Consider the following 27,500-nt stretch of genomic DNA (forward strand, 5'->3'; position numbering starts at 1 on the left):
CTAAACCTACAGAAACGTGAAAGATGAGGCTTGCTAAGAAATGCATGGTTTGCTCCTGGTCTCTCTGTAATGTGTGAAAATACTCCTCAAAGTTGAATTGAAAATAGTTGATATATTCTAGCAAGAAAAAGGCTAAAGGAACTATAGTAAATGAATATAGTTGATGGGTGTAAGGACCGAGTCCATGAAAGTAAATACGTTTTGAGAGCACTTCCGGAATTATTATAGTAGGCTGGTGGAAATGGATATCTTGGAGCTTATTTCCACAGTGGTGTTAAGATCTAATAACTATAAAAAAAGGAAATGTTAAACTTTAAAGACTAAATGGAAAAAAGGCAGACACCTTAGATTTGATTAAACACATATATTCATGCAATAAAGCCCTTACCAACATTTTATCGTAGGGGATATGCTTGTATGTGGATAGTGCCATCAATGCACCTCACATGGTGCACTGCAGACACTACTAAAGGTCTTTGCAGTGTGCCTTGGCTTCTATCAGGATCTTTGCAATGTGCCTTTGGCTTCTAGTAGGATCTTTGCAGTGTGCCTTTGGCTTCCATCAGGATCTGTGCAGTGTGCCTTTGGCTTCTAGCAGGATCTTTGCAGTGTGCCTTTGGCTTCCAGCAGGATCTGTGCAGTGTGCCTTTGGCTTCTAGCAGGATCTTTGCAGTGTGCCTTTGGCTTCCAGCAGGATCTGTGCAGTGTGCCTTTGGCTTCTAGCAGGATCTTTGCAGTGTGCCTTTGGCTTCCAGCAGGATCTGTGCAGTGTGCCTTTGGCTTCTAGCAGGATCTTTGCAGTGTGCCTTTGGCTTCCAGCAGGATCTGTGCAGTGTGCCTTTGGCTTCTAGCAGGATCTTTGCAGTGTGCCTTTGGCTTCCAGCAGGATCTGTGCAGTGTGCCTTTGGCTTCTAGCAGGATATTTGCAGTGTGCCTTTGGCTTCCAGCAGGATCTGTGCAGTGTGCCTTTGGCTTCTAGCAGGATCTTTGCAGTGTGCCTTTGGCTTCCAGCAGGATCTGTGCAGTGTGCCTTTGGCTTCTAGCAGGATCTTTGCAGTGTGCCTTTGGCTTCCAGCAGGATCTGTGCAGTGTGCCTTTGGCTTCTAGCAGGATCTTTGCAGTGTGCCTTTGGCTTCCAGCAGGATCTTTGCAGTGTGCCTTTGGCTTCTAGCAGGATCTTTGCAGTGTGCCTTTGGCTTCCAGCAGGATCTTTGCAGTGTGCCTTTGGCTTCTAGCAGGATCTTTGCAGTGTGCCTTTGGCTTCTAGCAGGATCTTTGCAGTGTGCCTTTGGCTTCTAGCAGGATCTTTGCAGTGTGCCTTTGGCTTCTAGCAGGATCTTTGCAGTGTGCCTTTGGCTTCTAGCAGGATCTTTGCAATGTGCCTTTGGCTTCTAGCAGGATCTTTGCAGTGTGCCTTTGGCTTCTAGCAGGATCTTTGCAATGTGCCTTTGGCTTCTAGCAGGATCTTTGCAGTGTGCCTTTGGCTTCTAGCAGGATCTTTGCAATGTGCCTTTGGCTTCTAGCAGGATCTTTGCAGTGTGCCTTTGGCTTCTATCAGGATCTTTGCAATGTGCCTTTGGTTTCTAGCAGGATCTTTGCAATGTGCCTTTGGCTTCTATCAGGATCTTTGCAATGTGCCTTTGGCTTCTATCAGGATCTTTGCATTGTGCCTTTGGCTTCTAGTAGGATCTTTGCAGTGTGCCTTTGGCTTCTATCAGGATCTTTGCATTGTGCCTTTGGCTTCTAGTAGAGCAGGATCTTTGCAGTGTGCCTTTGGCTTCTAGTAGGATCTTTGCAGTGTGCCTTTGGCTTCTAGTAGGATCTTTGCAATGTGCCTTTGGCTTGTATCAGGATCTTGCAATGTGCCTTTGGCTTCTATCAGGATCTTTGCAGTGTGCCTTTGGCTTCTAGTAGGATCTTTGCAGTGTGCCTTTGGCTTCTAGTAGGATCTTTGCAATGTGCCTTTGGCTTCTAGTAGGATCTTTGCAATGTGCCTTTGGCTTCTAGTAAAATCTTTGCAGTGTGCCTTTGGCTTCTAGTAGGATCTTTGCAGTGTGCCTTTGGCTTCTAGCAGGATCTTTGCAGTGTGCCTTTGGCTTCTAGCAGGATCTTTGCAGTGTGCCTTTGGCTTCTAGCAGGATCTTTGCAGTGTGCCTTTGGCTTCTAGCAGGATCTTTGCAGTGTGCCTTTGGCTTCTAGCAGGATCTTTGCAGTGTGCCTTTGGCTTCTAGCAGGATCTTTGCAGTGTGCCTTTGGCTTCTATCAGGATCTTTTCAGTGTGCCTTTGGCTTCTAGCAGGATCTTTGCAATGTGCCTTTGGCTTCTAGCAGGATGTTTGCAGTGTGCCTTTGGCTTCTAGCAGGATCTTTGCAATGTGCCTTTGGCTTCTAGTAGGATCTTTGCAGTGTGCCTTTGGCTTCTATCAGGATCTTTGCAGTGTGCCTTTGGCTTCTAGTAGGATCTTTGCAATGTGCCTTTGGCTTCTAGCAGGATCTTTGCAGTGTGCCTTTGGCTTCTATCAGGATCTTTGCAATGTGCCTTTGGCTTCTAGTAGGATCTTTGCAGTGTGCCTTTGGCTTCTATCAGGATCTTTGCAGTGTGCCTTTGGCTTCTAGTAGGATCTTTACAGTGTGCCTTTGACTTCTATCAGGATCTTTGCAATGTGCCTTTGGCTTCTATCAGGATCTTTGCAGTGTGCCTTTGGGTTCTAGTAGGATCTTTGCATTGTGCTTTTTGCTTCTAGCAGGATCTTTGCAGTGTGCCTTTGGCTTCTATCAGGATCTTTGCAATGTGCCTTTGGCTTCTAGTAGGATCTTTGCAGTGTGCCTTTGGCTTCTATCAGGATCTTTGCAATGTGCCTTTGGCTTCTAGTAGGATCTTTGCAGTGTGCCTTTGGCTTCTATCAGGATCTTTGCAATGTGCCTTTGGCTTCTAGTAGGATCTTTGCAGTGTGCCTTTGGCTTCTATCAGGATCTTTGCAATGTGCCTTTGGCTTCTAGCAGGATCTTTGCAGTGTGCCTTTGGCTTCTATCAGGATCTTTGCAGTGTGCCTTTGGCTTCTATCAGGATCTTTGCAGTGTGCCTTTGACTTCTATCAGGATCTTTGCAGTGTGCCTTTGGCTTCTATCAGGATCTTTGCAGTGTGCCTTTGGCTTCTAGTAGGATCTTTGCAGTGTGCCTTTGGCTTCTAGTAGGATCTTTGCAGTGTGCCTTTGACTTCTATCAGGATCTTTGCAATGTGCCTTTGGCTTCTAGCAGGATCTTTGCAGTGTGCCTTTGGGTTCTAGTAGGATCTTTGCATTGTGCTTTTGGCTTCTAGTAGGATCTTTGCAATGTGCCTTTGGCTTCTAGTAGGATCTTTGCAGTGTGCCTTTGGCTTCTATCAGGATCTTTGCAATGTGCCTTTGGCTTCTAGCAGGATCTTTGCAGTGTGCCTTTGGCTTCTATCAGGATCTTTGCAGTGTGCCTTTGGCTTCTAGTAGGATCTTTGCAGTGTGCCTTTGACTTCTATCAGGATCTTTGCAGTGTGCCTTTGGCTTCTAGCAGGATCTTTGCAGTGTGCCTTTGACTTCTATCAGGATCTTTGCAATGTGCCTTTGGCTTCTAGCAGGATCTTTGCAGTGTGCCTTTGGCTTCTATCAGGATCTTTGCAATGTGCCTTTGGCTTCTAGCAGGATCTTTGCAGTGTGCCTTTGGCTTCTATCAGGATCTTTGCAATGTGCCTTTGGCTTCTAGCAGGATCTTTGCAGTGTGCCTTTGGCTTCTATCAGGATCTTTGCAGTGTGCCTTTGGCTTCTAGCAGGATCTTTGCAATGTGCCTTTGGCTTCTAGTAGGATCTTTGCAGTGTGCCTTTGGCTTCTAGCAGGATCTTTGCAATGTGCCTTTGGCTTCTAGCAGGATCTTTGCAGTGTGCCTTTGGCTTCTAGCAGGATCTTTGCAGTGTGCCTTTGGCTTCTAGTAGGATCTTTGCAGTGTGCCTTTGGCTTCTAGTAGGATCTTTGCAGTGTGCCTTTGGCTTCTATCAGGATCTTTGCAATGTGCCTTTGGCTTCTAGCAGGATCTTTGCAGTGTGCCTTTGGGTTCTAGTCGGATCTTTGCAGTGTGCCTTTGGCTTCTAGCAGGATCTTTGCATTGTGCCTTTGGCTTCTATCAGGATCTTTGCAATGTGCCTTTGGCTTCTAGTAGGATCTTTGCAGTGTGCCTTTGGCTTCTATCAGGATCTTTGCAGTGTGCCTTTGGCTTCTAGTAGGATCTTTGCAGTGTGCCTTTGGCTTCTATCAGGATCTTTGCAGTGTGCCTTTGGCTTCTAGTAGGATCTTTGCAGTGTGCCTTTGGCTTCTATCAGGATCTTTGCAGTGTGCCTTTGGCTTCTAGTAGGATCTTTGCAGTGTGCCTTTGACTTCTATCAGGATCTTTGCAATGTGCCTTTGGCTTCTAGCAGGATCTTTGCAGTGTGCCTTTGGGTTCTAGTAGGATCTTTGCATTGTGCTTTTGGCTTCTAGCAGGATCTTTGCAGTGTGCCTTTGGCTTCTATCAGGATCTTTGCAATGTGCCTTTGGCTTCTAGTAGGATCTTTGCAGTGTGCCTTTGGCTTCTATCAGGATCTTTGCAATGTGCCTTTGGCTTCTAGTAGGATCTTTGCAGTGTGCCTTTGGCTTCTATCAGGATCTTTGCAATGTGCCTTTGGCTTCTAGCAGGATCTTTGCAGTGTGCCTTTGGCTTCTATCAGGATCTTTGCAATGTGCCTTTGGCTTCTAGTAGGATCTTTGCAGTGTGCCTTTGACTTCTATCAGGATCTTTGCAGTGTGCCTTTGGCTTCTATCAGGATCTTTGCAGTGTGCCTTTGGCTTCTAGTAGGATCTTTGCAGTGTGCCTTTGGCTTCTAGTAGGATCTTTGCAGTGTGCCTTTGACTTCTATCAGGATCTTTGCAATGTGCCTTTGGCTTCTAGCAGGATCTTTGCAGTGTGCCTTTGGGTTCTAGTAGGATCTTTGCATTGTGCTTTTGGCTTCTAGTAGGATCTTTGGAATGTGCCTTTTGCTTCTAGTAGGATCTTTGCAGTGTGCCTTTGACTTCTATCAGGATCTTTGCAATGTGCCTTTGGCTTCTAGCAGGATCTTTGCAGTGTGCCTTTGGCTTCTATCAGGATCTTTGCAATGTGCCTTTGGCTTCTAGTAGGATCTTTGCAGTGTGCCTTTGACTTCTATCAGGATCTTTGCAGTGTGCCTTTGGCTTCTAGCAGGATCTTTGCAGTGTGCCTTTGACTTCTATCAGGATCTTTGCAATGTGCCTTTGGCTTCTAGCAGGATCTTTGCAGTGTGCCTTTGGCTTCTATCAGGATCTTTGCAATGTGCCTTTGACTTCTAGCAGGATCTTTGCAGTGTGCCTTTGGCTTCTATCAGGATCTTTGCAGTGTGCCTTTGGCTTCTAGTAGGATCTTTGCAGTGTGCCTTTGGCTTCTATCAGGATCTTTGCAATGTGCCTTTGGCTTCTAGTAGGATCTTTGCAGTGTGCCTTTGACTTCTATCAGGATCTTTGCAATGTGCCTTTGGCTTCTAGCAGGATCTTTGCAATGTGCCTTTGGCTTCTAGCAGGATCTTTGCAGTGTGCCTTTGACTTCTATCAGGATCTTTGCAATGTGCCTTTGGCTTCTAGTAGGATCTTTGCAGTGTGCCTTTGGCTTCTATCAGGATCTTTGCAATGTGCCTTTGGCTTCTAGCAGGATCTTTGCAGTGTGCCTTTGGCTTCTATCAGGATATTTGCAGTGTGCCTTTGGCTTCTAGCAGGATCTTTGCAATGTGCCTTTGGCTTCTAGCAGGATCTTTGCAGTGTGCCTTTGACTTCTATCAGGATCTTTGCAATGTGCCTTTGGCTTCTAGCAGGATCTTTGCAATGTGCCTTTGGCTTCTATCAGGATCTTTGCAATGTGCCTTTGGCTTCTAGTAGGATCTTTGCAGTGTGCCTTTGACTTCTATCAGGATCTTTGCAATGTGCCTTTGGCTTCTAACAGGATCTTTGCAGTGTGCCTTTGGCTTCTATCAGGATCTTTGCAATGTGCCTTTGACTTCTATCAGGATCTTTGCAATGTGCCTTTGGCTTCTATCAGGATCTTTGCAATGTGCCTTTGGCTTCTATCAGGATCTTTGCAGTGTGCCTTTGGCTTCTATCAGGATCTTTGCAATGTGCCTTTGGCTTCTAGTAGGATCTTTGCAGTGTGCCTTTGACTTCTATCAGGATCTTTGCAATGTGCCTTTGGCTTCTATCAGGATCTTTGCAATGTGCCTTTGGCTTCTAGCAGGATCTTTGCAGTGTGCCTTTGACTTCTATCAGGATCTTTGCAATGTGCCTTTGGCTTCTAGTAGGATCTTTGCAGTGTGCCTTTGACTTCTATCAGGATCTTTGCAATGTGCCTTTGGCTTCTAGCAGGATCTTTGCAGTGTGCCTTTGGCTTCTATCAGGATCTTTGCAATGTGCCTTTGGCTTCTAGCAGGATCTTTGCAGTGTGCCTTTGGCTTCTATCAGGATCTTTGCAATGTGCCTTTGGCTTCTAGCAGGATCTTTGCAGTGTGCCTTTGGCTTCTATCAGGATCTTTGCAGTGTGCCTTTGGCTTCTAGTAGGATCTTTGCAATGTGCCTTTGACTTCTATCAGGATCTTTGCAGTGTGCCTTTGGCTTCTATCAGGATCTTTGCAGTGTGCCTTTGGCTTCTAGTAGGATCTTTGCAGTGTGCCTTTGACTTCTATCAGGATCTTTGCAATGTGCCTTTGGCTTCTAGCAGGATCTTTGCAGTGTGCCTTCGGGTTCTAGTAGGATCTTTGCAATGTGCCTTAGGCCTCTAGTAGGATCTTTGCAGTGTGCCTTTGGCTTCTATCAGGATCTTTGCAATGTGCCTTTGGCTTCTAGCAGGATCTTTGCAATGTGCCTTTGGCTTCTAGCAGGATCTTTGCAGTGTGCCTTTGACTTCTATCAGGATCTTTGCAATGTGCCTTTGGCTTCTATCAGGATCTTTGCAGTGTGCCTTTGACTTCTATCAGGATCTTTGCAATGTGCTTTTGGCTTCTAGTAGGATCTTTGCAATGTGCCTTAGGCCTCTAGTAGGATCTTTGCAGTGTGCCTTTGGCTTCTATCAGGATCTTTGCAATGTGCCTTTGGCTTCTAGCAGGATCTTTGCAGTGTGCCTTTGGCTTCTAGTAGGATCTTTGCAATGTGCCTTTTGCTTCTAGTAGGATCTTTGCAGTGTGCCTTTGGCTTCTATCAGGATCTTTGCAATGTGCCTTTGGCTTCTAGCAGGATCTTTGCAATGTGCCTTTGGCTTCTAGCAGGATCTTTGCAGTGTGCCTTTGACTTCTATCAGGATCTTTGCAATGTGCCTTAGGCCTCTAGTAGGATCTTTGCAGTGTGCCTTTGGCTTCTATCAGGATCTTTGCAATATGCCTTTGGCTTCTAGCAGGATCTTTGCAGTGTGCCTTTGGCTTCTAGTAGGATCTTTGCAATGTGCCTTTTGCTTCTAGTAGGATCTTTGCAGTGTGCCTTTGGCTTCTAGTAGGATCTTTGCAATGTGCCTTTGGCTTCTAGTAGGATCTTTGCAATGTGCCTTTGGCTTCTAGTAGGATCTTTGCAGTGTGCCTTTGACTTCTATCAGGATCTTTGCAATGTGCCTTTGGCTTCTAGTAGGATCTTTGCAGTGTGCCTTTGGCTTCTATCAGGATCTTTGCAATGTGCCTTTGGCTTCTAGCAGGATCTTTGCAGTGTGCCTTTGGCTTCTATCAGGATCTTTGCAATGTGCCTTTGGCTTCTAGCAGGATCTTTGCAATGTGCCTTTGGCTTCTAGCAGGATCTTTGCAGTGTGCCTTTGGCTTCTAGCAGGATCTTTGCAATGTGCCTTTGGCTTCTATCAGGATCTTTGCAATATGCCTTTGGCTTCTAGCAGGATCTTTGCAATGTGCCTTTGGCTTCTATCAGGATCTTTGCAATGTGCCTTTGGCTTCTAGTAGGATCTTTGCAGTGTGCCTTCGACTTCTATCAGGATCTTTGCAATGTGCCTTTGGCTTCTAGCAGGATCTTTGCAGTGTGCCTTTGGCTTCTATCAGGATCTTTGCAATGTGCCTTTGGCTTCTAGCAGGATCTTTGCAATGTGCCTTTGGCTTCTAGCAGGATCTTTGCAGTGTGCCTTTGACTTCTATCAGGATCTTTGCAGTGTGCCTTTGGCTTCTATCAGGATCTTTGCAATGTGCCTTTGGCTTCTATCAGGATCTTTGCAGTGTGCCTTTGACTTCTATCAGGATCTTTGCAATGTGCCTTTGGCTTCTAGTAGGATCTTTGCAGTGTGTCTTTGACTTCTATCAGGATCTTTGCAATGTGCCTTTGGCTTCTATCAGGATCTTTGCAATGTGCCTTTGGCTTCTAGCAGGATCTTTGCAGTGTGCCTTTGACTTCTATCAGGATCTTTGCAATGTGCCTTTGGCTTCTAGTAGGATCTTTGCAGTGTGCCTTTGACTTCTATCAGGATCTTTGCAATGTGCCTTTGGCTTCTAGCAGGATCTTTGCAGTGTGCCTTTGGCTTCTATCAGGATCTTTGCAATGTGCCTTTGGCTTCTAGCAGGATCTTTGCAGTGTGCCTTTGGCTTCTAGCAGGATCTTTGCAGTGTGCCTTTGGCTTCTATCAGGATCTTTGCAATGTGCCTTTGGCTTCTAGCAGGATCTTTGCAGTGTGCCTTTGACTTCTATCAGGATCTTTGCAATGTGCCTTAGGCCTCTAGTAGGATATTTGCATTGTGCTTTTGGCTTCTAGCAGGATCTTTGCAGTGTGCCTTTGGCTTCTAGCAGGATCTTTGCAATGTGCCTTTGGCTTCTAGCAGGATCTTTGCAGTGTGCCTTTGACTTCTAGCAGGATCTTTGCAATGTGCCTTTGGCTTCTAGCAGGATCTTTGCAATGTGCCTTTGGCTTCTAGCAGGATCTTTGCAATGTGCCTTTGGCTTCTATCAGGATCTTTGCAATGTGCCTTTGGCTTCTAGTAGGATCTTTGCAATGTGCCTTTGGCTTCTATCAGGATCTTTGCAATGTGCCTTTGGCTTCTATCAGGATCTTTGCAATGTGCCTTTGGCTTCTAGCAGGATCTTTGCAATGTGCCTTTGGCTTCTAGTAGGATCTTTGCAGTGTGCCTTTGACTTCTATCAGGATCTTTGCAATGTGCCTTTGGCTTCTAGCAGGATCTTTGCAGTGTGCCTTTGGCTTCTATCAGGATCTTTGCAATGTGCCTTTGGCTTCTAGCAGGATCTTTGCAGTGTGCCTTAGGCCTCTAGTAGGATCTTTGCAATGTGCCTTTGGCTTCTATCAGGATCTTTGCAATGTGCCTTAGGCCTCTAGTAGGATCTTTGCAATGTGCCTTTGGCTTCTATCAGGATCTTTGCAATGTGCCTTAGGCCTCTAGTAGGATCTTTGCAATGTGCCTTTGGCTTCTATCAGGATCTTTGCAATGTGCCTTTGGCTTCTATCAGGATCTTTGCAATGTGCCTTTGACTTCTAGCAGGATCTTTGCAATGTGCCTTTGGCTTCTAGTAGGATCTTTGCAGTGTGCCTTTGACTTCTATCAGGATCTTTGCAATGTGCCTTTGGCCTCTAGTAGGATCTTTGCAATGTGCCTTTGGCTTCTATCAGGATCTTTGCAATGTGCCTTAGGCCTCTAGTAGGATCTTTGCAATGTGCCTTTGGCTTCTATCAGGATCTTTGCAATGTGCCTTAGGCCTCTATTAGGATCTTTGCAATGTGCCTTTGGCTTCTAGCAGGATCTTTGCAGTGTGCCTTTGACTTCTATCAGGATCTTTGCAATGTGCCTTAGGCCTCTAGTAGGATCTTTGCAATGTGCCTTTGGCTTCTATCAGGATCTTTGCAATGTGCCTTTGACTTCTATCAGGATCTTTGCAATGTGCCTTTGGCTTCTAGCAGGATCTTTGCAGTGTGCCTTTGACTTCTATCAGGATCTTTGTAATGTGCCTTAGGCCTCTAGTAGGATCTTTGCAATGTGCCTTTGGCTTCTATCAGGATCTTTGCAATGTGCCTTTGACTTCTATCAGGATCTTTGCAATGTGCCTTTGGCTTCTAGCAGGATCTTTGGAGTGTGCCTTTGACTTCTATCAGGATCTTTGCAATGTGCCTTAGGCCTCTAGTAGGATCTTTGCAATGTGCCTTTGGCTTCTATCAGGATCTTTGCAATGTGCCTTAGGCCTCTAGTAGGATCTTTGCAATGTGCCTTTGGCTTCTATCAGGATCTTTGCAATGTGCCTTTGGCTTCTATCAGGATCTTTGCAATGTGCCTTTGGCTTCTAGCAGGATCTTTGCAATGTGCCTTTGGCTTCTAGTAGGATCTTTGCAGTGTGCCTTTGACTTCTATCAGGATCTTTGCAATGTGCCTTTGGCTTCTAGCAGGATCTTTGCAGTGTGCCTTTGGCTTCTAGCAGGATCTTTGCAATGTGCCTTTGGCTTCTAGCAGGATCTTTGCAGTGTGCCTTTGGCTTCTATCAGGATCTTTGCAATGTGCCTTTGGCTTCTAGTAGGATCTTTGCAGTGTGCCTTTGACTTCTATCAGGATCTTTGCAATGTGCCTTAGGCCTCTAGTAGGATCTTTGCATTGTGCTTTTGGCTTCTAGCAGGATCTTTGCAGTGTGCCTTTGACTTCTATCAGGATCTTTGCAATGTGCCTTAGGCCTCTAGTAGGATCTTTGCATTGTGCTTTTGGCTTCTAGCAGGATCTTTGCAGTGTGCCTTTGGCTTCTATCAGGATCTTTGCAATGTGCCTTTGGCTTCTAGCAGGATCTTTGCAGTGTGCCTTTGGCTTCTAGTAGGATCTTTGCAATGTGCCTTTTGCTTCTAGTAGGATCTTTGCAGTGTGCCTTTGGCTTCTATCAGGATCTTTGCAATGTGCCTTTGGCTTCTAGTAGGATCTTTGCAATGTGCCTTTGGCTTGTAGTAGGATCTTTGCAATGTGCCTTTTGCTTCTAGTAGGATCTTTGCAGTGTGCCTTTGGCTTCTAGTAGGATCTTTGCAATGTGCCTTTTGCTTCTAGTAGGATCTTTGCAGTGTGCCTTTGGCCTCTAGTAGGATCTTTGCATTGTGCTTTTGGCTTCTAGCAGGCACCCACTTTGTAATTTTTTCCTTATTATTATTATTATTATTATTATTATTATTATAATTATTATTACTTGCTAAGCTACAGCTCTAGTTGGAAAAGCAGGATGCTATAAGCCCAGGGGCTCCAACAGGGAAAATAGCCCAGTGAGGAAGGGAAACAAGAAAAATAAAATATCTTAAGAACAGTATCAACATTGAAATAAATATTTCCTAAATAAACTATAAAAACTTTAACAAAATAAGAGGAAGAGAATAAAGGGATTTTGACGAAGGAAAAATCTATTTCTGGGGAGAGACCTGTGACGCCCGGCGAAAAAGTCCTTCTTTGTACTTTTTCTGATATAAATCTTCCAAATATACCAGAGAAAATTAAAAGCATGGAATGCAGAGGTTACAACCCTCGCGCGAGCACCTTGTTGGTGTCGTATATCTAACAAGGGCGTTTGTAAAACACTATTCACAGGCTGTCTTCCATTTAGATAATCCCTTCATCAAAGGGGGAGGGCCGTGACAGGCCCTAGAGAATACAGTTGGGTTACCCTACCGACACCCACCACTCGCGCTCACTAGGTCATCCTTCTGCAAGAACATATGGCTTGGCAAGGAAAGGGTGGGTCCGTACAAAAATAATCGGGAAGGGTTTCGCCGGGCGTCACAGGTCTCTCCCCAGAAATAGATTTTTCCTTCGTCAAAATCCCTTTTCTGGGTCGAACCTGTGACGGCCGGCGAAAAAGTACCAGAGAATGCCTTCCAAGCCCAATAAATTAATAACATAATGAGGAGAATACAATCACCATGTACGACAATACTATGATATAATAAAGTAACCGTCCAATTACCAACCAGCCAAATGACATAGGGAACGTAAGGTTAAATAATAATGACGACAAGGAACCAACTGAGTGTCGAATCGCAAAAGGCATCAAACCTTACATGTCTAAGTATATCTAAACATTAAAGGAACGGTAACTACAATAACAGTTAAACCATAGGAATTAAACATGGCAAATATCATAGGGCTAACGAACTACCAAGGAGAGCGGCGACGTGGTGTGAGTGGCGGGTAGGAGGGAGAAGAGAAGAGATGGAAGAAAGGAAGAAGAGGAGATTAATGGGGAGAGATAAGGCTCCCCTCTGCCATCGTTGGGTATTTAAGGGCCTGTAAGATCTTTAGATATTGGCGTTTGACAACCATAGGGGATTTCCAACCCGTATATTTTTTAAAATCATCAAAGTCCCTGTTCTGGAAATCATTGTTGGAGGCATCTACTGTCCGTATATCATGAGCCTGGGGAAATGATTCCGGATTAGTATGTTTAATGAAGTAGAGGATTTGTTGCCTGATACCGTGAATGGAAATAGTACCTCCTTGTTCCCTGATAACCAAGGAGCCAGACGAGCGGGTGGCAGTTCTAGCTAAAAAGGGGCTTGAGAGTGTGACTGTACACGGAGAAAAATCCTGGGGATGAAGAATAATCTTCCGAGAGGAGCACCTATTTTGCGGATCCTCATTTTTTTAGCTAGGGAAGCTTTGTCTGGAAAGGAGTACTTCGGCTGAAGGGAGGAAATCTATGTTTTCCGGGTTTCGTGAGAGCTGCTAGTTCTGATGTTCCATCACCTGAGGCCATAGCCGTTAGAAATAAAGTCTTCCTAAGAAGAGTGATATAAGAGCAGGATTCATTGTCCGTGTCCATCGCAAGTTTGAGAACATCGTTCATAGACCAAGAGTCCTTTTGTGGCCGAACCGAAGGTCGAAGCCTAGCACATGTTTTTGGGGTTGATGAGAAATAGGAATCAGCTAGGTTAATGTTGAACCCAACAAGGCAGATCTTCTTCAAAGCTGACTTGATGGTGGTTAAAGTGCTAACTGTTAGGCCTTTGTCAAATAGGAACCTCAAGAAAGAGATGGCTAAATGCGGGGACATACGAGTATGGTCTGCACTCTTAGGGGACCTACTAGTTGTTAACGGCCGAATCATATTGGCGAATTGTCGAGTCCCTTTTTTGTCCCATTCGATGAAGAGATCGTTTCCGGTTCAATGTTCGCATCTCTACGAGCTGCCAACTTCCTGTAGTCCACAAAGTTAGAGTTTTGGCTATCCTTGAGTAATCTGACACAGTGAGTTTGGATACTCGGGTCAGTTTGAGGAACGGGATCCGGATGGGACTGAGTTTCAACTCGAGGAGGAGAGGAAACCAACTGTTCTTGGCCAGTGAGGTGGTACTAAAGCTACTGCGCCCGGGAAGGAGCGTAGTTTGTGTAAAAGTTTTTAGAAGATTCCCTGGGGGAGATAGGGAAATCTTCTTCTAATGGTTCCAATCCCGGGGTAATGCGTCCATGGCATAAGCCCGAGGGTCCAGGGTTGGGGTCACATAACAAGGAAGTTAGTGATTCATCTGAGTTGCGAATAGATCTACCTGGAGGCCTGGAACGAGCCTGAGTATCCACCGGAATGAAATTATGTCTAGAGACCATTCTGACTCCAGTGGATCCGTCCTGGATAGTGAGTCCGCTCTCACATTCTGGCCTCCCGCTAGGTGAGGTGCTGACAGGAACCAGTTCTCTTCTGTTGCCCAGGCGAAGATAGTGACCAGGATCTGATTCAGGTTGGGTGACTTGGATCCTCCCCTGTTGACGTAGTGTACTGCGTCTGTGCTGTCTGACACTACTCTGATGTGGGTCGACCTCGGAGGAGTCTCTCTCTTCAGGGTCAAGAACACTGCCATGGCTTTGAGAACAATGATATGGGACTGTTTCATGGAGAGTGACCAAGAACCTGAAACATCTGATGTTCGGAGTAATTCCCCCCATCCACTTAGAGACGCGGCTGTATGGAATGTCACTTGTGGAGGTGGGAATTGTAGAGGAACCGATTTGGAGAGGTCCTTCGGTTCGGACCATGGGCGTAGTCTCATTTTCAAGACAGAGGGGATCTTCGAGACCATGTCTCTTATAGGTACTGTAGCTCTCTTTCTCCAAACTCGATTGATGTCTTTGAGTTTGGCTTTTATTAGATCTGTTACTGAAGTGAATTGGAAAAGTCCGAGGATACTTTCTAAGGCTCTTCGGACACCTGTTTGTGTTTGAGAAAATTTTTTGATCTTTGAAACTATTCCTCTTACCTTTTGGAAGGGAGAGACAACGTGTGCTTCGAAAGGTCCCACTGAATGGCTAACCATTCTAAGCGGACTGATGGTTGCAGGCGAGATTTTTTGGAGATTGACCCGAAATCACAGGTTGTCGAGAAATTGGAATAATTCCTTCGTAGCTCTGTTGCCTTCTATGACCGGCCAGGCCCAAATGAGCCAACCGGCCAGATAAGCAATGATCTGTATCTCTTGGTTCCTGAGTTGTTCTAACACTCTCTCTCCTAGTTTTGTGAATATCCTGGGATCAATGTTGAGGCCAAAGGGCATGTCTTGAACCCAAAGGCTTTCCTGCTTAGGCGGAAACCCAGATAAGAAGAGAAGTTTCGAGCTAAAGGCGCAAGATAATAGTCGTCGGTAAGATCGACAGAGGTGGTGACGGTCCTACGGGGAAGTAAGGTCCGTACCTGAGAGATAGTCAACATCCGGAACTTGTCGCAGAGAATGTAAGAGTTTAGCTTGACAAGTCCAGGTCCACTCTCAATGCCGCCAAGCCTTTCTTCGGAATTGTGAACAGGTGGCTTTGGAACTTCAGTGATCGATCCCGTTTGATTGCTTCTTCTTGAGTAACCCTGTGGTGTACTCTTCCAGGATGGGAGTGGATTCCTGGGAGAAAGTCACTGGTGGAGGAGGAGGACCTTGTGGCCATTTTCACCTCAAACCTTTAGAGATTATGCTATGAGCCCACAGACCGAAGGTCCAATGGTCTCGAAAGTGGTAAAGTCTACCCCCTACCGGGACCACCGCGTTGTGAGGGGGTGAATCTAGGTACTTTCCTTCTCCGAGGCCCCTTTTTTCTAGGTCCGTCTCGATGGCGAGACTGTCTTCTACTCCTGTAGCTTCCTCTCTGGTGTCCACGAGAGGAGCCTGAGGGTTCGGATCTAGGGCTGTATGCAGGTAAAACATCCCAACGGGGTTGGGCTGTGTACCTGGGGAATCAGTGAGGTAGACCACCTGATGAGGGGGATTTGGATGCATAGACGTCGAATCGGAGGGAGGCTGTGATGACGAGTGGGTAACCGACTATCGATTCCTGTCTGATAGAGGCCTCAGACAGAACGTATTTCCCACAACTAACCCGATCAGACCATCAAACGTGTAGGTCGAATTGGAAGGGCAGATCTTGGAATTATCGTAACCCCCAGACTGACAACATCCTGGTCCAGACAGATCGGGCCTGCCCTTTAGGAAATAATACTGTTACCTTCGGTACCTTGTCTAACCTAACCAAGGCAATCTCTTTCAATCGAATGAATCCGTTGAACGGGAATTCTAGTACCTGGGAGTAAATTCTAGGTCCCCCAGAGGGAGGATGTCTATGCCATCCAGATTTATGGTACCATCTATATATGGAACATGAAAGGCAAATCTCTATGCGTTGTTTTTATCGAAGGAGGTTACTTCGATATGCCTGGGGCTGTAGGGGGAAACTTCTGAGTTCCTGAACGGATCTGACTCACTACCATACTTTTGAGCTCCGTCATAGCCCCTTGGTTTTCCCTAGAATGTGTTGCTTTTAGCAGTCACGGTTTATGCAGGGTAACATGAACATCAGGATCCATTAAGGGTCCTAGGTCGGTGACGTAGGTAATTGCAAAGCTGAAGGCTCAAAATTCATCCCCACCTACCTGCCCGTCCATGGGGTCGTCGTCCAACCTTAGAGAGGACACTCTGAGGAGATAGGGACCTCTAGATGGAGCATTTCTTCCCAACTTTGATAACCAAGGGCGGAGAGCCTCTCTTGCAGGCCAGAGAGATTCATCATCATCTTGACGGGAACCATGTAGGCGAACCTTCTGTAAAAGAAAGGGGACATAAGTCTGGATGTTCCTTGAACTTTGGTTAATGATCCTATTCACAGGCTGGGATCAGCTGTATAACTCATAAAAATCAATTTTAAAGAAAAATCATTTAATGTACTATCTTTTGGGGTATAGTTCGACACTTGTATTCATGAAATGTGACACTGTTGGCGCATCCGCCACAGGTTGGCCACCCCTGACTCAGACGTTCAGAACCGGGTCTAACATTATTTACTGGCTATTAGTATTCTATTGATTCATCTGTTTCAAGGAACAGTAGATAGCCTCTCATGGCATGGTTAGTCTCGACCCGGCCCTTCATTAGAAGGGGCCAACGTTTGGTTCCCAGTACTGAGTGGAAACTTATTTCTATTTGAACACTATGTTGTATGGATATTTATTCATATTTAGGCATAGTTAGAATTGAATATGTATAAATATAGGCATAATCAATTTATTTCTATTTGAAAACGATGTTGTATGAATATTTATTCATATTTAGGTATAGTTAGAATTGAATATGCACAAATATAGGCACAATCAATTTATTTCTATTTGAACACTATGTTGTATGGATATTTATTCATATTTAGGCATAGTTAGAATTGAAAATGCATAAATATAGGCATAATCAATTTATTTCTATTTGAACACGATGTTGTATGGATATTTATCCATATTTATACATAGTTAGAATTAAATATATGCATAAATATAGGCATAGTTATGTTCATATATTTTTATTTGTACTTTCAAGAATAACTAATGAATATTACCAACGCAAATTCAAAGTGTCATTAAAGTAAATACAGTTTACTTTGTATTCATGTTAAATCCTTTCCTTTACAGCAAAACAAGAGATTGGCCCCCGTGGTCTGAGTGAGCTCTGTCTGTACCGGAGCTCCGGTAACAATCCCCGGTACAAAGGTCCGTCATAGTGACAACGTGAACACCAGAGGAAAACTAATATGATAAGATAGAATAGTATGCCCGAGTGTACCCTTAAGGAAGAGAACTCTAACCCATGACAGTGGAAGACCATGGTACAGGGGCTATGGCACTACCAAAGACTAGAGAACAATGGTTTGATTTTGGAGTGTCCTTCTCCTAGAAGAGCTGCTTATCATAGCTAAAATCTCTCTTCTACCCTTACCAAGAGGAAAGTGGCCACTGAACAAATACAGTGCAGTAGTTAACCTCTTGGGAGAAGAATTGTTTGAAAATCTCAGTGTTGTCAGGTGTATGAGGACAGAAGAGAGTGTAAAGTATATGCCAGACTATTTGGTGATGTGTAGGCAAAGGGAAAATTAACTGTAACCGGAAAGAAGGATCCAATGTAGTACTGTCTGTCCAGTCAAAGAACCCCATAACTCTCTATCGGTAGTATCTCAATGGGTGGCTCTGTTCCTGCCTCCTTACTTCCATCTTGCATCCTTTATCATTATTTGAACTTCTTCACATTACAACTATGAATTTCCCATCTGCCAGTTTCAACTCATTGCTGAAAATCCCCCGCCACCCCAGCACTGGACGAATATGACCCTACATCTATAAATCAGATCAAATCATAAAGGCATGGTGAAGGAAAGGAAAACTTACATGTACAGTTAAAATAATTTGAGAATAGGTTATCCATAGATGTGTTTGTGGAGATGAAGTGGCCTTACTCAAGCAATACTTGTTGAAGGGTGATTACAAAAAAGTGATGCAATAGAGACATGCCTGGTTTTGTTCCAATATTTAGTTGGAATGATATGCTGTTCAGTTTGAAACTCATAGGGGTTAACATGAATTCTAAAACTTATCACATTTATCAAGTAAATGAGGATGAGTATAGGAGAATATATTGTACAATATTAGATAATATAAAGTTATTTAGCATCAGCTTTGATGGAGAATGTTAATGATGGGGATCATTGAACAGATCAAGAAGTGAGTAGAAATATAAGGTCTTCCCAAAGAGTGTCAAATGTATATCAAAAACTTTGTGGGGTGTATTATATCATGACTAAGACCCCTCCCGAGACTGGCCAGGTACGGTGTCGGAGAGGGATGAATACGATTTTGACGATTCCAAGGAATCTGAAGGCATCCTTCCCAAATCGGCAGGACCTAAGACTCGGGATACGGAGGAGGGTGAGTAAGATTCTACCTTTCTTCAGGTGCTGAGTTGCATCCGGAGGGTCAATGGACTGGGAGATGCTCCTTGCTCTTCTTCCAACGTGAGGAAAGCAGCTATAGATTGACTTTGTCGAGCACCTCAGGCCACCAGACCTCGTCTAGAGCTTCCATGGTCAATCCTGGCCTCTGAAGCAGTTGATAAGGTGGACACGCAGGTGTCTGTGAGAAGGATTCCTTGAGGGCAGGGAGATTCCCCCACATAATACCTCCATCTTTTGTGTGGCAGAGGAAATACTATCGCACACAGCAGCTTTTGTGTGGTAGAGGAAATACTACTATTGAATGCAGGAGGCTTTGCCTTCGCCCTTACTCCTTGATCCTGCAGTGGCTGCGTAGACCCCGGGTGCCTCTGCGGACCAGCTAGCCACACAACACATCTCGTTTTTGACAGCAGAGGCTTCTAGTATGGAGATCATGGCCATGGCAACTTTTGGATCGACCATTGGTCAGGCACAGATGGCTATTTAGCTAACACTGAAAACTTGTCTGACCCTGAGAAAAGGAAATAGAGATAGTGACTGAGGAGTGGAGGAAGTCCAGCCATCTCTTGCTTTTACACCTCCACTTCCGGGCAAGCTAAATTGTTAACCCCAGCTAGGCAGGCACAGAGGCCAACTCAGAGAAGTGACTTGCACCCTGCTCCATCCATTCTAAAGCATGGAACGAACCAGGCCTTTGTGGTTTGACAAGGACAAGGACAAGTCAGACATAGGGGGAGAGGACAAGGATGACAATCCCATTAGGGGGCCAATTCTCCCACAATAACATGTGTGGGGGAATGCCTGCAATCCAAATGAAGGAGGTGGTGGTACTGTACTATGGAGCAGAAAGCTGGATGTTAGATATCCTATCCAGATATCTCCTGTTCATCAGCTTTCCCCCTCCCCTAATTTCACCTAGCAATGCCATCATCCTATCGCCAGGAATCGGTGAAGGACGTAGCCCTTCGGGCCGAATTCCAGGCTATGCTGGAGAAAGATTCTCTCCAAGGGGTTGATGATGGCTTCCCAGGCTTCTTCAGCCAACTTTACTTGTCGAAAAGACATCAAGAAGCTGGAGACCAGTCATAGACCTGTCAGCCCTGAACGAGTTTGTGCTACAAACGACGTTGAAGATGGAGACTGTAGGGACGGTCAGGCCAGTGATCAGATTTCTGGACCCATGTTTACGATCGACCTAAAAGACGCATACGGTATATCTAAGCCCTAATACATCCGGTCTCCAGGAAGTACTTCCACTTCGTTGTAGCCAGCAAAGTGTACCAGTTCAAGGTGCTTTGCTTTGGGCTCTTGATAATGCTATAAGTTTTCACCAGATCTTCATGCTAGTGTCAGCATGGGCACATGCCAATGGGATTCGTCTCTTACAATACCTAGACAATTGGTTGATCTTGGCAGAATCTTAGGAAACCCTTTTCCTTCACTGAGACAAACTCCTTTTACAGTATTTTGTCATGACCTAGGGATTGTGGTGAATAGAATGAAATCCTTGCTACTGCCAGTGCAGACTTGTTTACCTCGGAATGGTCATTGACACAGCTCTCGGAAAGACCTTCCCATCTCAGGACAGGGTAGCACACCTGAGGGAAGTAGCACTTCCCTTCCTTCGACAGCCCCAATTGCCAGCACAACAATGGCAGAAACTACTAGGTCATCTAGTTTCCCTAGCACATCGCGTGCCAAACAGTTGCCTTCACCCATGGTTGCTTCATTGGGAGTTGAAGGTACATTGGTTTAACATCTTGACCACCTTCTTCTATTGGTCCCAATCAGGGAAGAGTCCAAACTGGACCTAGAATGGTGGCTGGATGAGATGAACCTTTTAAGGGAATTTCCTCTTTTGATGCTTTCTTCATAGTTACTATTGTTCACAGAAGTGTCAAAGGAAGGGTACGGAGGACACTTCCATCTACATATGGCATCAGGACAATGGTCTGCACAAGAGCATTGATGCCATATAAATGTTAAAACTGTGAGCAGCTCTTCTGGCATTTCCACCATATTTGTCTCCTTTTAACCAGTCACTTACTGGTTTTGATGAGTCTCATTACCTCTGTGGTGCACACATAACAGGCAAGAAAGTACTGTGTCACTGCTGCTTTGCCAGCATGAATAGAGATCCTCGAGTAGGCAGAGCTCAATTCAATTACCCTCACAGCCTGATTCAATCGAGGAAGGAAGAATGTTGTTGCGAACAAGCTGTGCAGGACACAAGTGGTTGGCTCCGAATGGTCTTTGAATACTCTGATAGTGACTGAGATCTGGACTTTGTGGGGTCCGCCAATGATCGACCTTTTTGCAACTTCTTGAACCAGATTAGAGAGCAGAGTTCGAAGACACATTTCAACACCCATGGGACAGCCTTAACCCTTATGCTTTTCTGCCGTTTGGCCTGATAAGGAGTGTTCAAAATTGTGTTCGAGCCACTCCCAACCTCAATATGACTAATGACCCCAAGAAGAATGATACCCAGATCTTCTATTTCTACTGGTGGACACTCCGAGGGAATTGCCAGCCCTTCCCTACCTGTTGTGCCAACCACATGCAAAGATATTCCACATCACAGTAGAATCACTTCAGCTTCATGCATACTGTAGAATTTATGCAGCATCTCTCAGAGAAAGTCTTTTCGTGCAAAGTTGTGTGAGAGATGTCTTGATACCTCTTGGGGTTGTTTACCAAGCCAAGCGGGCCATCTTCTGTTGTTGGTGTTTTGGAAGGGGTATTTCTTCTCTCAGATTCTCTATTCCGCTAATACCCAATTTTTTTACTTTACCTGTGGAGATAAAAACTCATAGTATCAGCAATGAAAGGCTATCACATGGCCTTAAACCAGGTTTTTAGGTTGAAAGGAGATGGGGTTGTGCTGTGTGGAGAGGGAAATGGTGCGAATAGTGCAAGGTGCAAAGGAGTAAGGTTGGTTTGAAATCGTCGAGCCGCGAGATTACTATAGCAAAATTGCGAATACGTTATTTTTTCTATTTGATATGTTTTACAGTTTTGTGCATCGTGAATGACCAAACCTGTGAAGATGGAACCCCTGATTATTGAGGGCTGACTGCATACAAACCTAAGCCCTTTACTCATACATTACTTCCATCACAAACCCCCTTGAAAGTCCCAGCTGCAAGAGCAAGCAGGGCGTGGGTGTCTTCCTCCCTCCCAGCCAACTATTTAAACATTCTTATAATATCTTAACTGTCGTAAAGGACTCAGGTTTTTTCTTGTTAGGAAAAATACGAATGATCTCCAAATTCGTTACCTTAACCTATTTTCCAGTCTCTTACATCTTTGTTAATTTTCTCTGCATTATATAATAATAGGCAAAGTTCCTGTAATTTGACCAAGTTAAAATATTTGAGTCATATTCACCGATTTCTTTTGAAATTCTTGAGTCGAAATAATTTGGTTTTACTGGTGTAAAAGAATCTTATTCGTTTAATTTATTAATTCTAAAACTGCCGCACCCCTAAAGTACTTGGTCTAGGTTTTAATTTTAGTTTAGTTTTCCTTGCAGACCTCTCAGATTGATATGATCTGTGATGCTCAGTCAGCTTACTGATAATTATTTTGTTGTATATTAGACTAAGTAATATCTTGGAAGTTAAAAGCTGTAATTCAACATGTTGAATCGGTTACACTAGCACCTAGTAAGTTAAATTCGTTCATATTAAGGTCTTCATTTCATGTGGAACTCGTTTCATCAACTCATTTGGTAGTCTAAGGGATGTCGGACCCTTGTGTAATGCTGTACAGTTATGGCTTTGTGTCTTCTCAATAAAGGCTCATTCTGTATTTGGTGTAATATAATAGTGAATACCCAAATATATTACTACATTAAATTTTTGGCCATTCCTAAGAAAAATCCAATCATGAATATTAAGGTCTAGTTGTACTATACCGTAATTATAACTTTTACTAAGTTTGAGCAGACTAATACATCTCTCTCTAGGTAGACACTATCTATGACGAAAGATAGAGCCAAGATTGTACAAGGACATTTTGTATGCACCGTGAAATAAAGTTGTCAAATTACAAATTCATTTGTCAGCAGTCTTACTACAGTTAGGAACCAATATATCTTTCAAGTATAAACTCAAGATCACTTTCAGAAGACAAAGAAGTTTGTATTTAATATGAAAGAAGAATTTTTTTTTTTTTTTTTTTTTTTTTTTTTGCAATCTGGTATAGATTTATTTTTGATTTTAAGGCTATAAAGCCTGATTCATTACTTAGGGGTAGGAGGCTATCCAGCACTCATTTACAAGGGGGGGGGGGGGATCCCACAATTGTATTATGAAGAAAAAATTAATAGGCTGGGCAGCATAATGTTAGAAAGGAAGCAGGATTGAAGGTATGGTTGAAGGCTAAACTTTGATTGCAGCTTAGGGCAAAAACAACACTCCAAAGGCCTTAAAAAAGGGATTTTGACGAAGGAAAAATCTATTTCTGGGCTCAACTAGTGTCGCTCCGTGAAATGCTCCTTAAAGCACCATTTCAAAGGTATAAATACCTGTACTGCTAAATATACGAGAAAAAAGTTGCATGGAATGCCAGGAATATATCCAGCTCGCTCACCCCTAAAGGGTGTCGGTATTAAAACTGGGGCGAGTGATACCACTACCAGAGGTTCCTTTCCAATTAGACTTCTCCCTCCTCAAAATCCCCCGTTACTACTGAAAGAACTAACTCAATCTCTTATGGAGCTGAGCTGATGTAAATCTTTCTTTCAAAATCAGATGTTTTCTTAAAGCTCTATTCTAACCCTCATGTTTTGTTTTGACACCATTATTTCTTGTTACTTTTTTCATTTAAACGTTTTTTTATTACACTATTTAACAAAACTATCAAGTGTTTACTGCATAAAGTGTCTCTTCCACAGTGCAGTGCATATATAATACTATAATAGAATTTTTAGAGTTAGTTCCCTTAAAACTGCAGCTCCATTGATTTCTACCTCCCAGTTTTCAATCGTTCTCTTAGGTCTTTTCTCACTTAGCAAGGCCAACTTCTTTAAGTGATTCCAGCTCCATTTTACAATTCTAATTTATAAATCAATTCTTTGACAAGTTGTTTGAGAATCTGTAGATGTGACTCCATGATCTTCTTAAGCTATAGTACTTTACATCAAACTTGATACAAAATTTGGTAATGGCTTGATGTACTGTATAAATTACCTGTCATCTCTTATGTAATACAACTTAATTTAGGTAAACTTTCACCTCACTAATAAGAAAAAATCTTTTTGGCAAAACATAACTCTAGAGATACAACTGCAGTTTTATGACTGATATACAAATAAACATTTAAATAACATGAAAATTTCAGTCATAATTCCCAATTTTCCCAGGCTTACGTAATTGTGGCCTTTTTTCATATTTACATTCATTTGTTGAATTTTTTCTTTTTCACAGTAAAATGTGTTGCAATTTACTAGATAAAGGATGAATAATCTATTTTCTCTTTGCAATGCAGTAATGAAATTACGAAATATAAAACTGAGATGTTATATTTACTATGATGGAACACTTATCAGATTTTGATAGGGTGTTCTTAAAGCTCATCATAAGATGATGATAGTTCTACAATGTATAAAATGTAGACTGTGGTGAATCATCTCAAGGATAGCAAACTCACTCTATTTCTAGTCACCATTTAATATATATCAGCCTTATTATGCTAAGTGGGAATAAAAAGTACATTTAAAAAAACCCGAGTCAAAAATAGTCCTTTCATATTCTGGATAAGATTCCGTAGTGATATGGACATGCTGCTTTGCTAAAATGTAAATAAGGATCCATTAAGATAAATCCCCAAATTTCATGTATAGAGTATTATCCTTTTCGTTGATTAAATAACTGTGGTTATGATGACATGTGGTCATCGCAGTTTTCCTTTTGACACTTGAAAAAGTAAGCTGTAATTTTGTAAGAGTTGCAACTTCTAAGTTTACAATTTTCATCTGACATTATATGCACTGTACCAGCTTATCAAAATATAATTGCCTTTCCTTTTTCACAACTAGTTGATAATTATCATCATCGTCATCTCCTCCTACGCCTAGTGATGCAAAGGGAGTCGGTTAAATTTCGCCAGTCATCACTAACTCAAGCTTTTAAATCATTACTTGTCTATTCATAATCTACCACTTCATACTTCATAGTCCTCAACCATGTAAGCCTGGGTCTTCCAACTCTTCTAGTGCCTTCTGGAGCCCAGTTATATAATTCCGCTTGGGGAGTGCGAAGAGCATGACCAAATCATCTGCTTCTACCCCTCACCCTGATCTCATTGACATATGGCACTCTAGTATAATCTCTCTTATAGTATTATAGTCAATAATACTAGTCCTTAATTGGCCATCTTATAAAGACTGCATAAGGATGTAGTTAGTACATGCATAGCATGTACTGTATAAGCGAATACTAAACTTATCTCTGCTTTGTTTCTATAGAAAATATACATTTAGTATTGTGTAGAAGTGTAGGCACTTTGACATACAAATAAATCATAACTACCGTTATAGGTAAATTTCTAGGTGAGTAAAAATCAGTATTAGTCTCTGTGCCTTAACAAATTGATATGACTCAACTAATTGGGTGAATTCAAAGAGAAAATCTGAATATTTGTCTTTCTATCATAAATAACGGGATGTAACTGATAAGTGAATTCGATATAAGAAAAACTCCCAGGAATTATTAATTAATGTACTTATAGTACTAATAATATACTTTCCAAGTCACTTGAATGAACAAAAGCAAGAAAAAACTGTTATAAAACATTTTAACGTATAATGGAAAGGTTAGGCTAACTAAAAATGTAGACAATAAAAAAATAATTGTTATTTCACTGGGATTTCTCCACCCAAAATAAAGCAAGTAATCTGTAACAAATACACTATCATTGAGGTATAATGTAATTCAAGCTCAAGTGATAGCAGTAATGCAGTATTATTGGTGTTACAAAATAAATAAGTTACAATCATTTACAGTCTCAAATATCCAACAAAAGGCACCTGAAATCACATATTCTTAATACATTCACATAAAATAAACCTGCACTTTTAAAAACACAAACAGGAAAATTAAACTAGAGCAACTGGGTCATATCCTTGATATTTCCCAGGAGCTTCAGTGTCTCGTATGAAATAGCCCTGTCGAGAGTCAATTCCTGTGAAGAGACAATAAATTGAAGAGTAAAAAATGTTTAAAAAGAACACGCCACGAGAACGGTTAGCCGGTATTTATGACAGCTACCTCAAAAACACTGGGGTATCTCTTGGATTTCACACTTAAGTAAAAGTTCCAGTGGATTTCTGGATGAACTTGGTGATACATTATGATTGCATGTTAAGAGTATATATTTTTAAAGTATATTTTACAAATGTTTTCCTCATATTGATTATGTTTGATTACATGGGTAAAATGAGAATATTTTTTCGAAGGATATTTTTACAGGCATGCCTCATGATACCACATAATCATCTCGGTACAATAATATGCACCGCGGATCAATGGGAATTCGTGCGTGAACAATAAAATTCTACATTCATGAGAATTTCATACTGTTCTGGTACAATCATACTGTACAATTCTACATTTTCTTAAAGTACATCATAATTTATTTGAAACAAATCCAGGTAACAAATATATATTTAGGGAAAACTATAAGTTATGTGCTTAAATAAATACAAATTCCTCAGAGTCTTGAGGAAGCAGTGGCATGTCCCTAGGAAAAGCTGCGGCCATGGCATCTTCGGTTGTCAGCTGCCGGGCAAGGGCATCTGCATCCTCTGACCGGCCATCTATGAACTCGAATATTGGGTATTCGTACCCTGGCTCCTTAGGCGTTAGGAGCTGGAAAGAATAGAAAAATATTGCAATCACAACAATTTTATACATACATACATATACCCAAGGCACTTCCCCCAATTTAGGGGGGTAGCCGACATCAACAAATGAAACAAAACAAAAAAGGGGACCTCTACTCTCTACGTTCCTCCAGCCTAACAAGGGATTCAACCGAGTTCAGTTGGTACTGTTAGGGTGCCACAGCCCACCCTCCCACATTATCTACCACAGATGAAGCTTCATAATGCTGAATCCCCTACTAGCATAAGAAAAAATAATTTTTGCACATTTATTACAATACTGTACAAAAGACATTACAATAATTAGTTTGGCATAATGTGCATTACATTTAGAGATTCGTGAAAGTAAATTGGGACAAACTTTTCTACTAAAGTGTTCTAATTATAGACCTGACAAGTATTCTAGTTTATGTACCAGAGCCAAATAGACTTAACTTTTTAAGAGTTTTCAGGTTATTCATATCTGACAGACATATGGGTGACCCGTTCACTCAGATATTAAGTATGCACGATTATCTACTTTAGCCTCTTCAACTGTGTAAGAGTTACAGAAATATGATCTCCCATTTTGCAAATCTATGTACTAAGCAGGATGAAATTCCTTCACCTGTGTATTAGTAGCTGTGTTAACAGGATATGTGTGGCAACTATTTTTAATATAGTTATGGAAAAAGTTACTAATCTTGGGGACACCTTAAAAGGTTTCAATAATTTGAGTATGCATGCTAAATATGAACTCACAAACTCTTATACAGGAGCTTAAACGTTATGGTCAATATTAAAGTTAAGCACAAATGTACAGTGAGATAGGCAAACATGATTATCCTTGATGTCCATTTGTGCAAGATGGTCTACCCTTGAGCAAGTATGATTTTAAATGCTTCAACTGCATAGGAAAAATAGTGATGATAAAGTACTGTATTGGTTAAAACGACAACTAAATTAAATTCTCAAGACTCTCAAAAGGGCATATAAAATTATTTGTTTTAAAATGAAATGTGAAACTGGAGCATGGTAAAATGACAGAAGTGGGAAAGCTAGTTAAGAAGAAACCCAAAGAAATGAATGAAAAGTAATAAATAGAAAGCACTGCAGATGGGAATGAAGGGATGCTGCAGTAACCTTTACAGAAGGTCCCCAACTTACTAACATTTGGAGATACAAACACAAATCTAACTGAAAATAACAAAGATAAGATAAAGAAATACAGTACTGTAATAAAACAATATTATATCAGTTAATACAGTAGGCAAAATGACATTTGTAATAACCTGATGTCTATTTGTTGACTTTTGTAGCTGGAAATCATAGACATGGAATTCAAGTTGAGCCTACCCTTGACCAAAATATATCAAAATTCACATTGAAAACAG

General features: G+C 42.5%; 1 protein-coding gene across 1 annotated transcript in view; it reads right to left on the minus strand.

Annotated features, from left to right (window-relative positions):
• Positions 1–25,159: 25,159 nt before the first annotated feature.
• LOC137657878 (cysteine protease ATG4D-like) overlaps positions 25,160–27,500 on the minus strand; it is a 39,390-nt gene continuing 37,049 nt past the window's right edge. The window contains exon 9 of the mRNA XM_068392486.1: positions 25,160–26,113. Within this exon, the coding sequence (XP_068248587.1) occupies positions 25,937–26,113 (177 nt within the window). The 3' untranslated portion in view covers positions 25,160–25,936. The remainder of the gene's footprint in view (positions 26,114–27,500) is intronic.

The sequence above is a fragment of the Palaemon carinicauda genome, chromosome 18, assembly GCF_036898095.1.
Source record: "Palaemon carinicauda isolate YSFRI2023 chromosome 18, ASM3689809v2, whole genome shotgun sequence".
Classification (NCBI taxonomy): Eukaryota; Metazoa; Arthropoda; class Malacostraca; order Decapoda; family Palaemonidae; genus Palaemon; species Palaemon carinicauda.